Source organism: Xenopus laevis, chromosome 3L, assembly GCF_017654675.1.
Source record: "Xenopus laevis strain J_2021 chromosome 3L, Xenopus_laevis_v10.1, whole genome shotgun sequence".
In the NCBI taxonomy this organism is placed as follows: Eukaryota; Metazoa; Chordata; class Amphibia; order Anura; family Pipidae; genus Xenopus; species Xenopus laevis.
The window spans coordinates 115,108,084-115,120,358 of NC_054375.1; the positions used below are offsets into that span (position 1 = coordinate 115,108,084).

Sequence of the window (12,275 nt, forward strand, 5' to 3'; positions counted from 1 at the left end):
TCATCTCTCCAAGAAGTCCAAGGTAGGTTTTACTTCTTTCTTGCTGTGTTTTACATGATATGGTATCAGAACACTTAGGGGCAAATTTACTTACCTCCGAAGTCGCACCAGCGTTGGCTTCGCTGCACTCCGCCAGGCAAAGTTTCGCCAGGGCGCCGCTAATTCACTAAAATCCGAAGTTGCGCTTAGGGAGGCGAAAGGTAGCGAAGTTGCACTAGCGTTAATTCGTCAAGCAAAGCGAAGTTACGCTAGCGATGCCTAATTTGCATACGGCGCCACGTTAAAGTACAATGGACGTATATGTAGCAGCAAATACATTACACTACACAAGTCTGGGAAAGCTTCATAAAATAAAATAGAGGTGTTATATTGCCCTATACATGTGCCCAGTGTATAGTTTAGGTGCCATATGTTAGGAAATGTAGGGGGGAAGGAGGGTACCCCAGAAAAAATTGATCTTTTTCAGCCTATCACCCTTAAAAAAAGTAAAAGACGCCAGCGATTTTTTGGGACTTATCTACTCTATTGCACTTCACCTGGTTTGAGGTGGTGAAGGCAAGTCTGGCGCAAGAGGTAATGTTCAGTAAAATGCGCAAGTTAGTGAATTAGCGTAGTTACGTCCCTTCGCCATATCGCAACTTCACCTGGCGCAAGGGTGCGAAGTAACACTAGAGTAGGTCCACTTCGCTAGCAAATTTACGCCAGCACCCGTTAGTAAATCGGCGAAGTAACATAATGACGTCGCACTGGTGAATTTGCGCTAGCTGCTTCATGCTTTAGTGAATTTGCCCCTTAACATTATGTTTGCATTTCTTTTTAGGTGAACTTGATGCAATACATGAAGCTGAGCACCTCAAGGGACTTCAGGATAAATGCAGCCACACTAGATGCAGCTTTACAAGAGAAAGGGTCTGAAGATGAAGAGAATGAGCCAGATAATGAACAGGTATGTTGTGACATGCTCATGAGCTACAGCAAACCCCCCCCCCCCCAATCAGGGAACAGAATCTGAAGACAATTTGCTTTACTAGATCTTTCTAAAGTCCAGCTCGGGGTTGAGTGGTAAGGGTGAGATTTGGATGAACACGTATTTGCCTAATACACCTGTAGTCTACTATACTTTTAGCTGTGTTGTGACCTAAGGAGGAGCCTGAACAATGATTGGTCTGTCGGTGGGATGGGGGGCTTGAAGATAAGTGGCAGTTTTTGACAAAATAAATTCACATGTATGCTATTTGCATGACTATTATCATGAGTATAATATGCATATTGCTATATACCAGATATATGCTGCATCTCTTAAAAGGGTTGTCCACCTTTAAGTTGATTTTTAGTATGTTATAGAATGGTCAGTTCTAAACAACTTTTCAATTGGTCTTCATTTTTTTTAGTTTTAGAATTATTTGCCTTGCTCTTTCACCTCTTTTCAAATCAATGCTCCGCCTTACGCGTTTCGTACCCGCAGGCACTTATTCATGCCTATGAATAAGTACCTGTGGGCACGAAACACGGAGCATCAATTGGTCTGTATGCCTACTTATTAATATTTATGCTGAATGACTTGGAATATATATTCTTTTGGATTTTGACTTAAGTGCCCTTTTGAGCTGTTGGCTATATTCCAGTGTTTTTGGCCCCTTTTTTTGACAGGCCTTTATAGATTGCAGCAGTTGACCAACAGTTTTTAATGTTGGACCTTAGCAACCAGATTGCTGGAATTGCAAACTGCAGAGCTGCTGAATAAAAAGCTAAATAATTAAAAAACCACAAATATTACAAATAAAAAAACAATTGCAAATTATCTTACTCTACATCATACTAAAAGTGAACTCAAAAGTGCACAATGCTGAGAATGTAAGATGAAGAGCTGGAGGGCAGCATGCTGAATATTCTTGGTGTAGAGCAGCAAAAGGAAAGTTGTTTGTGATTTTGACACACATTGACACTGTTTCAGGCTGTAACAGAAGAAGAAAGTCAAGAACCAAAGAAGAAGAGGCGCAGAAAATAAACGTCACCCCCTTTCCTCATGAGCAGAAGAGACAAATAGACGACAAATGCACTTTCTCTGAAGGAATTCAAACTTCTTTATTCCTCTGAATTGTTAAATTTTTGCATTGATACTCGAGTTCCACAAAATAGAAACTTTTCTATTCCAAATTGTTTAAAAAAAACAAACCAGAGAATATCCAATATGGCATCTCTTCACTGCAAACGGTGGTACTTTAAAGGAACAGTTCAGTGTAAATAGATAGGCTGTGAAAAAATAAAAATGTTTGTAATATATTTAATTAGCCAAAAATGTAATGTATAAAGGCTGGAGTGACTGGATGTCTAACATAATAGCCAGAACACTACTTCCTGCTTTTCAGCTCTCTCTTTGAGTTAGTCAGTGACTTTAAGGAGGGCCACATGGTACATTTCTGTTCAGTGAGTTTGCAATTGATCCTCAGCATTCAGCTCAGATTCAAAAGCAACAGTTATGGCCCATGTGCCCTCAAGTCACTGGTTACCAGGGTAACCAGTCAGTGGAAACCGAGAGAGCTGAAAAGCAGGAAGTAGTGTTCTGGCTATTATATTAGACATCCAGTCACTCCAGCCTTTATACATTACATTTTTGGCTAACTGACTATATCAGAAACATTTTTTATTTTGCACAGCCTATTTACCCAGTTTTTAATTTTTATACTGAACAATGCCTTTAAGTGGCATCTTCTACACAGAAACTCCATAGGAGTCAGAGAGGGTCATGGTTTTAGCTGCTCTTTCACAAGACTCCTTTGGTGACTTTAAGAATCTGATAGATATCCAACGCTTCCCCTGGAATGATTAAAAGAAGATTAAAAATTAGACATACAATTTGGATATCTTGTGGGGAAAACAAATCTCAGAAGGTTTTAAAGGAGAAGGAAAGGCTTGCAGCATTTGGGGGTGCCAAATCTTAGGCACCACCAAGTGATTGTATTGACACCTGAAACCCTGCACGAAGAACAGAGATTTATAACCCCGGGCTGGTGCAGTTTTCTGCTGATAGGAGCACCAGCCTGGGGTTTCAGGTAACTAAATACAATCACTTGGTGGTGCCTAACATTTAGCACCCCCAAGTGCACCAAGCCTTTCCTTCTCCTTAAAGCTCTTTATTAAGAAAAAAAAAAGTTGGTTTGAGATTTAATGCTATGTATATAGATAGATAGATATACACTATGGTGTGGAATTGCTTTACATGTTCATACAGTTATGCAATAAATGTAAGATTAATAATGTTCTCTTCAGTCGTTCCTTATCTCTGTACAAGATGCCTTACCTTGAGGAATACCGTATCTCTTCTCCATACCATTAGGGTTGGATGGAGTTGAGCAGTCCATAGTCACCTCTTTTCTCAAGCACTTATCTATATCCACAGCACTGAAAAATGCCACTGACTGAGGCAGATCCTGGATTCCAAGTCTGGAAGCAAACATGCACCTGAAATACCAAACTCACACTGTAATTACTGACACAACAAACCCACTTTAACATTTTAAAGATAATTCCACTGATTAATACTCATTTTGAGGTAAGAGTGGCTGAATCACACACACTCAACTCATGCGGGATTCTGGCACAAGACCAGATATGAGTATGTTCAACAGTTTTACCCAATATTGGCCTTTTATATACTTTCCCTGATAGAATTAAATGTAAGAATAAAGGTCAACCTTTCGCACAGCCAGAAATTGCAGATTTCCTCCCTGCATCATATGTGCTTGCTGTTGCTAGAAACATCTGTATAGCATATTATTTTCTATAAGCACCATGTGCCATGCTCTTTTGCATGTTGCACATGAAGGTGCAGCTCTTTAAAGGAAAACTTTACACCCAAAATGAGTATTTAAGCAACAGATATCTTATATTATATTAACTGGAATGTTTATTTAAGAAAAAAATAGTCCTTTTACAGCTCTTGCCTTGAGCTGCCGTTTCGTGATGGTCTCTGTGCTGCCTCAGAGATCACCTGACCAGAAATACTTCAACTCTAACTGTAACAGGAAGAAGTGTGGAAGCAAAAGACACAACTCTGTCTGTTAATTGGCTCATGTGACCTAACTTGTATGGTTTGTGTGCACCGTAAATCCTATTATCCCAGGGGGCGGCCCTTATTTTTCAAAATGGCAATTTTCTATTTATAATTACCCAATGGCACGTACTTCTAAAAAAACAGTATAATTTTATGAAAATGGTTTATTTACATGAAGCAGGGTTTTACACACTTTTAGAGACCTACATTGTTTGGGGGGGGTATAGTTTTTTCTTTAAACTCATAGAATGGACTGCACCTTTCTGTTATCACTTTGCTTCTTGCATCTGCCAGTAATGTATTCATAAGGGCTGAGTGATGGGCGGCACACGGGAATCAATGAGGCTCTCAAGCAAGGGTGTGCCCTGTACTTAAAGATCCTGGCACAGCTAATTCATGTCATAATCTATAATCTGGCACAATCAACAGACCTCACTGACCTATGAGCAGTTTGCACTTAGTGCTCTGTGCAATAGTAAATGAGCTCTGGAGTGCTAAAGTCGTGCTCTCCCTGACATGTGCAGCATCCTTGTATGAGTTTTATTATTTACCTTGTTAGAAGATTTGTGATCTGTAAAGCCAGCGCTGCACGGTATCGGTCCTTGCTGTGCACAAGGTAGCGCACTTCATCGTGGATACTAATGCAGAATCGTCCATCTATGTCGTAGGCCTCAAAAAGCCACTTCATGGCAACCAGCATCAAGTGAAGGTAATCTACAGCCGAACTCTGCACCACCCAGTTCACTCGGCTTGTTATGAACTAAAAGGACAGAAGACAAGCAGAAAATCAGAAACTGGAAAACAAATCATCTTCATGAAGTTTTATTAGAGGATTTAATAAATCCCCCCATCCAGTGTTTGAGGTTCCCATAAGGGGAGCCAGCCCCCACTGGGCAAAACCCTCTTGTGTAGAGCTTAGCGCTGCTCCTGTTCTCTCACGTTGCTACTACAAAACAGATGGAAGAAACAATCAAGGGTCTGAATATGTTCACATGGCTCTGTATAAACCTTTAGCCAATGTAAACTGCAGCTTTCAGAGGGGCTCTCCTCCCGCACCTCCCCACTCTGCTCTGAGCAATATTTTCCATGGATGCACCTAAATCAGATCTCTAATGTGCAGTTTGGAGGATGCACTCTTTTGTATATCTGCCCACTCCTGAACTCTGAGGAGGCTGTTTATACACGTAAAAGGAAAATGCTCTTCCCAAAATCAGTATAATTATGTAACATCACAAATGGCTTTTCTTTAGCATATGCAAATTAGTGCCAGGAAGGGCCAAATATAAAACTTTTTCCACTTCCGTGTTTGTCACACAAAAAGTCACATGATTTTAAGGAATCTGATTTTGCTCGGCCACGCACTTTGGATTGGGCCAAAATCCTGCTGAACCGAATCCTGGATTTGGAGCATCCCTTCTGTACAGTCGGTGTAAAAGATATCACAGCTCCCCAAGATGCACAGACCCAGAAGCCCTTTATACCAGCACAATTCTCTGACCAGTCATATGAGCTGAAGTCACAGAAATCAGAACGTATCTTGCACATTACCAGCAAAGTTTTTCAACTGGTTCTTAAAGCTTATCAGGAAAGACAAAGACCTAAACATGCATTACATTAAGGGTCAGGGCACAAAGGCAACAAATCTCTCCTTCGGGCGAGTAATCTCCCCTGAACTGCCTTCCCGCCAGCTAATGTGTAAATCGCCGGCTGGATGGCACTCTGAGCGATTCGTTTCCGAAGTTGCCCGCAGTTTCCTCGTGAGGCAACTTCGGAAAACGAAGGTGATTTTACATTTTTACATTGTCGCCAGGCGACTAATCTCCTCGAGTCTGTGTGCCCTGACCCTAAAAAGGCATAGGTAAGAACTTTTTTGGAGCAAAGCTGATTAAAACATAGACTCCTTTTTATTAGTAAAAGGCCAAGTGTCCTGCCTCCTGGAGGTTGGAGCTGTCTCTATGTCCCGCTGAGACTACAGAGAAATTAAAATGTGCCTTTTACAGAAATAAAGCTATTTAAAGGACAACATGTAAAACCACTGTGAGGTGCACAACAAATTGGCCAAACAGTGATCCTTGTTGCCTGGGCCAATGTGTGTCCTGACCATAAGAAACCCACCAGCCACAGGTAAAAATTGCAGAGTGCGGCACCGCCATCTTTTATCTTGTTGCCTTGCAAAGAGCACATGCACAATATAGTACTTCCAATGATCTTACTGCACTGAACATGTGCCCAGCTTAAATTAAACAAGGGAAACATGGGAAGGGGACAAAACAAGGCTGAGCTCTACAACGTATCCCAGGCCTGTGTGTTTCAAATTAGCAAGTTAGTTCGGCATGGAATACCAAACTAGCTTGCACCTCTACTGGTTTACATTTTGTTCCCCTCTAAGGGCTTCAAGCGAAAATGTAAGAGTATTATTACAGTTGAACAGTTTCATGAAGCTTCATTACAGGTAAATCAGTTCTGTCGCATTGCATTGTTAAAGGAGACGTATAGGATTCATGAAAACCCCCAATTTTGTAGGCAATTATGAGTAATATATGGTGTTGCTTTTACATGGTGCTAAAAATTTATATTATCTTTAAAAATAGCCCCTTTATTAGAGCTCCCTATACATGTTCTTTGGTCCCTGTTTCAAGTGAGGCGTGGGCGTGTCCTAACTTTTCCTGCCAGAAGCACAGTAGGAGGAGGACAGCCAATCACAGCCCTGCAGTCACTCAAGCACAGACAGGAGTAAGTTCCCTGTCAGGTCCTGTTAGCTGCTGATTGCACTGTAGGACAGGAACCAGTGAGCTAAATGCAGCCGGCTCCACTAAACAGCCTGGGAATTCAGGGAGCAGGAAGTGAAAAGAGGGGGAGGGAGAGATTATTAGGGTTTTTGCAGAAATATTCAATAAATCAGCCTGAAACACTACTTTTTTAAGCATAATTCTTCTATATCTAAATGAGTATAACTCACTAGTATGTTAGATAAAATGTTTCCTTTAAAGTGGATCTGTCACCCAGACACAAAAATATGTGTAATAAAAGTCCTTTTCAAATTAAACATGAAATCCAATTTCTATTCTTTATTAAAGCATTCATAGCTGTTGTAAACACATTTAGAAATCTCAGCTGTCAATCAAATATTGTCTGCCCCTCCTCTATGCCCTGGGCATAGAGGCGGGGCAGACAATTACTTTCACTTTCCATTCAGCACTTCCTAGATGTCACTGCTCTCCCCACATATCCCCAATTCTCTTTACCATTTGTGTAGCCAGGGCATGGGGATGGACATCGGGTCCCTCATTCTAGTGCACAAACAAGATTCTGAGATGATGCAAGGCTTTCCTTAAAAGCAGTGTCCACAAAATGGCTGCTGCCTGCTTGCTATCATTTTGAATTCCCAGACTGAAGGAAACAAGATTCAAATAATTTATATAGTGTAATTAAAGTTCATTTTGCTTGACTAATGTGATAAAATAGGATTTGGAATAATTTTTTTGGGTGACGGGTCCCCTTTAAAGCAAATCATTATGGATTGGGCATGCCTTGGGCAAAAATATTATCCCAAAAGTGCTGACTAATAGACTCTGCACTCCATTTGGAGGTAACAGTAGTTTTTTTAAAAAATTGCCCCCTGCCAGCACTAGACTACCTGCTGAGGGAAATGCCCTGACTTGCTCCTTATGCGCATGCGCTATGTATGACATGGCCACTCCCACCGGGAGCTGTCCTAGCACTGACGGGGGGCAATTAAAAAAAAAAAATGACAGTTCCCCCCCAACTGCAGTGCAGACTCTATTAGCCTACACCTTTGGTTGGGGGATAATATTTTTGCCCAACAGATGCCCTTTAAGAGGAAAGAGATGACCACTGTATTAGTTATCGCCATTATCCCCTCTTAGCAAGAGAACGCAGCTTCACTGCAGTGTCTGGAGTCTTCCAGCCCAACTATAGAGAGAAGACGTTAATGGTACGTAAAGTAAAAGAGAATAGTAAGGCAGCATGAGATTTTGTTTCACACATACTTCTCCTTTTACTGCTGCTGGTTCCAGTGCTCTACTGATGTGACACCCCAGGACAGGAGTCTTTGGTGAGGGACTCATTGCAATGGTCTCCAGTTTGTTAAACATCTGAGACTCTGTTCCTCCAGTCCATATCCTACGACTTACCAAGTTCCACTTTCTTCTAGACCTGCACAACAGAAACATATTTAGGCAGACTAAAGATAGTTATTTTCTTTTGCTTTCTTTATTCTTTGCCTCTTTCTTGTGAAAAAAATAAATCTTGTTTAAAAAAAATAAAATAAACAAATCATACTTTTTTGTTGCATCTTTCTGAATCTTCCGTAAATCTTGTAAGTTCACAGAATTCTCTTCACCTCTTTCAACAGAAATTCCCAATTCTTCCACCAGCCACTCGCCTTCTTTTGATAAAATGTACCTGTAAGCAGAAACACTCATAAGAATGCAATAAGAAATCATTTTTAAAGGTCCTTTAAATGATTTTTAGTATGATGTAGAGGGCAACATTCTGAAAATTTACAATTGGTTTTCATTTTTTGTTATTTGCGGTTATTGAGTTATTTAGCTTTTTATTAAGCAGGTCCCCAATGTACAATTTCTGCAATCTGGTTGCTAAGATTCAAATTACACTAGAAACCATGCATTTCTTTAACAAATTGACTGGAATGTAAGTAGGAGAGGGCCTGAATAGAAAGATGAGTAATAAAAAGTAGCAATAACAATACATTTCAAAGTTGAAAAAAGTCAGAAGAAGGCAAATAATCTAAAAACTATTTAAAAAATGGCCAATTGAAAAGTTGCTTACAGCCATTCTGTAACATGATTAAAGGTTAACTTAAAGATGAAACACGCCTTTAAGCCATGTATATGTTGAGTGTGGGAATAGAAAATCACAGTATTGCCAATGTGCACATACCAGTTACAAAGCAAATTTCTGCTTGCTGACATAGTCGAAGGCATTATTTGACAATGGCCTCCAAATTTCTGTCCCATTATTAGCAAAATGGATATGACCTGTTGCTAGTGAAACAAGCAGAAAATGCTTTCCACAAGTGTGTTCTTCCCACCTACCTCCTGATTCCCTTAGTCACAGCATACATCTGCTTTGCTTTCTCTGCTGCTTGTTCCTGAGTGAGGCGATGGTTGAATTGCATTAGCAGACGCTCAGCAAAAGGCTGCCCTGCACCATAAATGCGTCCATAATTAAACACTTTGGCGTGTTCCCTGCTTATTCCAACAGTAGAGGCAGTTTTGCTGTGCAGATCAGTGCCGCTGCTCTTCTTGCCTTGCAGAGTCATCCACCCAAAAGCTGTGCAACCTACAATTTAAAAATTACCATTAGAGAGGCCAGAGTACTTAGGTTTTAAAATGCACTAGTGGTCAGGCCCTGATGTTAATAGTTAACTAGTAATGTTAACTAGTAATGTATTATAAATGACTAAGAAAAAGAAGTCACCAACCAACAGAAAATGCCCCATGTGGCATGAGCCTAAGTATAAGTATTGTCATCTGCAGTACCGTGAATTCCGGCAAAATGAGCTTCTCCGAGTATTGCAGCTATCCAGAGTTCCTGAGAGTCCACATCTGCTCCTATTAGATGATATCCTGGCGGCACTTGTACCATGGCCTTTAATTCACTGCCCACGCGATCTGCCTAACACAACAGGGTACAACAAGCACTGGTAAATAGCAATAAATTCACAACATTATTAGGGCATATACACAAAGGCTTTAAATAGGACATGCACCCACCTGTAGAACACAATGTAAAATTGCTCAACAGTGCTCTTCTGAACACTTGTAATTTACTTTTCTATTTGCAGTAGTTCACTGCTAATATTACAAATGTGTAGCAGGAACCCTCTGCTTTAACCCCCTGCTGTTTTGTTCAGGTAAGGGCCAGACAGAATGGCAAAAGCTACATTTACTGACACAGGGAGCATCACCTAATGCTTCTCTGCTCATTTTTATAGCTCCGGTCACACTGAGATGCATTGATCCTGTGCACTGCTCTGCAAAAGCCCTAGAGGGATGGGTGGGAGAGAGGAGAAAAGTTGAATAAAGGGGATAGTTTGCAAAAAAAATGTAAGGTGGAGCCAAATTGTAATGCATTTTCAGTTTAATTCAAAAAGTGACAAGGAACCAATGGAAGCATTTGCAGAGAAGGAGGCATACGAGAAGAAGCTGAATGGTGGACGAGTTAGCCTGAAGGATTTATTAGTGACTGTAGTACGGATAGTCAGTAGATTTCATAAAATGTTGGGACTAGGGGGAAGCACAGACCGACTGCAAATACAATACCTGTGCCTAATGCACTCGCCTTACAAGAACAGGTAAAGAATTGCTAGTGTATCTACCTACTCACTTCCCTCCATTTAAATGATAGGAACCCCATTCAATGTGCCTTCAAATACAACCCACCTTAACACAGGTAAAAGTACCCATGTGTAAATTATCTAAAACTAAATTATAATATTCCATGAAACATTAGCAATATTAAAGAGATACTGACACCAGAAATTAAACTCTTTTATATCTATCATAAAAATGCCTTTGAAAGCTACTTATAACTTTGCCATAAAGTATTTGCCCAATGCTTTTACACTACCTGTCTAATGACCCATGTTCCTGTATGAGAGGGCTGCCATATTTGTGCAGCAGGAGTCTTTTAGCATTGGAAACGTTAACTGACAGGCTGAGATGGGACAGTCAGGTTTGCAAAAAAAAAACCAGTTTAGAAACTTCAACTAACATGACCTATAGGTAACTTTTAATGTACGTTCATATTTTAAAAAGTAGTTTTTTAGTGTCAGTATCACTTTAAGCTTGAATATTTCTAGTTATTGCCCAGTTTTCTTTCTAACTCACATTGGTTAATTTAGTTTTCTCAACTCCACATTCCCTTTTTATCAATGTTACTGTTATCTCTCTCTCTCTCTCTCATATATATATATATATATATATATATATATATATATATATATATATATATATATATATATATATATATATATACAGCCTAAGATAGGTGGGTTGAGGGGTGTAGTTACTTACTCTGGCATTGCTGGCTGTCAGCCACGTGGGCTCTACAGCTCGACGAGTGATGGTTCCTGCAGAAACCACTTGAGCCAAAATAGCACCATACTTGTTCTCTTCATCAAACTCAGGGTCCCTGTAACAGATTCATATTAATAATGGCAAAATGTTTTTGGTCTGTTATTTGCAAAATGGTGGGAATTTAAATAACTTTGGGTTAGCTTGATCTAAAGCTATAAATTAATTCTGACATGTACCAGCATGCAGATCAACTGGGGTAAGTTTACGCTAGGATTTAGCATCCTCTTGCAAGTCAGCGTCTGCTTACAATGCCCATCTGTACTAGCCTTAGGGTAAGTTCACACTGTTTCGGGGAGATTTAGTCGCCTGGCGACTAATCACGTTGTCTTTCGGAGAATGAATCACCGGGTGTGTTTAGCGCCAGCGATTTTTCATTCTAGCCAGCGCAAGAGTGAGGGAAGGCGTTCGAGGAGATTGGTCGCCGCAAAGACCAGCCGATTAGTCGCCAGGCGACTAAATCTTCCCGAAATGCTCAGTATGACCTTACCCTAAAGTTTCCACTCTATCAGATCAAGCAGACTGAAAAAAACAGAAGCTAAATGGATACCTGGTGATAGTCCGATGGAGTTCATTCTTCTTCATCCATACCACCATTTGGGAACTGTAACAAAACCGAAACTGAATGGAATACATATAGGGACAAAGGAAGTAATACAACAACAGGTGTAAATTCTGCTCTGGGACTAAAAAGACACATCACCCCAATCAGATGTTTGCTTTCAGCAGACCAGTAAATGCTACCTGTTGATTGGTTAATATAAGTTTCCAGCAAAAACTGTTCGTGTCTTGCATTACCCCATACATTTAATCCAATCGACAGAATTGTGAATTTGTTACCTTATTCTTTTGTGAGCATTTCTCCAAAAGGAGATCATTTTGTTGATTTCAAGGGCACGTGTTGCGCTGGAATCTCCAGTACTAGCCTGTAAAGTGCCATCTTCCATCTTTGGCAGAAAGTCCTTTGCAAATGGGCTTCCAACATTATTGGCGTTGCCATCCTGCACGACAGAATATGTAATGTCATAGAAATGGCTTGTTGGCTTATTGCAAAAGGTTTTAGTATGTACATTCCCCAGAGGTGGTTGTTGCACTTCAAC

The 12,275-nt window shown here is 40.3% G+C and overlaps 2 protein-coding genes across 12 annotated transcripts in view; one reads left to right on the plus strand and one right to left on the minus strand.

Moving 5' to 3' along the window:
• fanci.L (FA complementation group I L homeolog) overlaps positions 1-2,245 on the plus strand; it is a 51,542-nt gene extending 49,297 nt beyond the window's left edge. For 6 of the 7 annotated variants that reach the window (XM_018250568.2, XM_018250569.2, XM_018250571.2 and 3 more), the window contains exons 36-38: positions 1-22; positions 821-946; positions 1,955-2,245. The exon at positions 1-22 is cut by the window's left edge and continues 74 nt beyond it. In XM_018250568.2, coding sequence (XP_018106057.1) covers positions 1-22; positions 821-946; positions 1,955-2,008 — 202 coding nt within the window. In that variant the 3' untranslated portion in view covers positions 2,009-2,245. 7 annotated transcript variants of the gene reach the window in all.
• polg.L (polymerase (DNA) gamma, catalytic subunit L homeolog) overlaps positions 2,197-12,275 on the minus strand; it is a 43,909-nt gene continuing 33,830 nt past the window's right edge. For 4 of the 5 annotated variants that reach the window (XM_041584996.1, XM_018250786.2, XM_018250787.2 and 1 more), the window contains 10 exons: positions 12,016-12,176; positions 11,726-11,779; positions 11,116-11,233; positions 9,580-9,715; positions 9,133-9,379; positions 8,357-8,479; positions 8,065-8,230; positions 4,606-4,814; positions 3,302-3,462; positions 2,735-2,817 (listed from right to left, as the gene is read on the minus strand). In XM_041584996.1, coding sequence (XP_041440930.1) covers positions 2,765-2,817; positions 3,302-3,462; positions 4,606-4,814; positions 8,065-8,230; positions 8,357-8,479; positions 9,133-9,379; positions 9,580-9,715; positions 11,116-11,233; positions 11,726-11,779; positions 12,016-12,176 — 1,428 coding nt within the window. In that variant the 3' untranslated portion in view covers positions 2,735-2,764. 5 annotated transcript variants of the gene reach the window in all.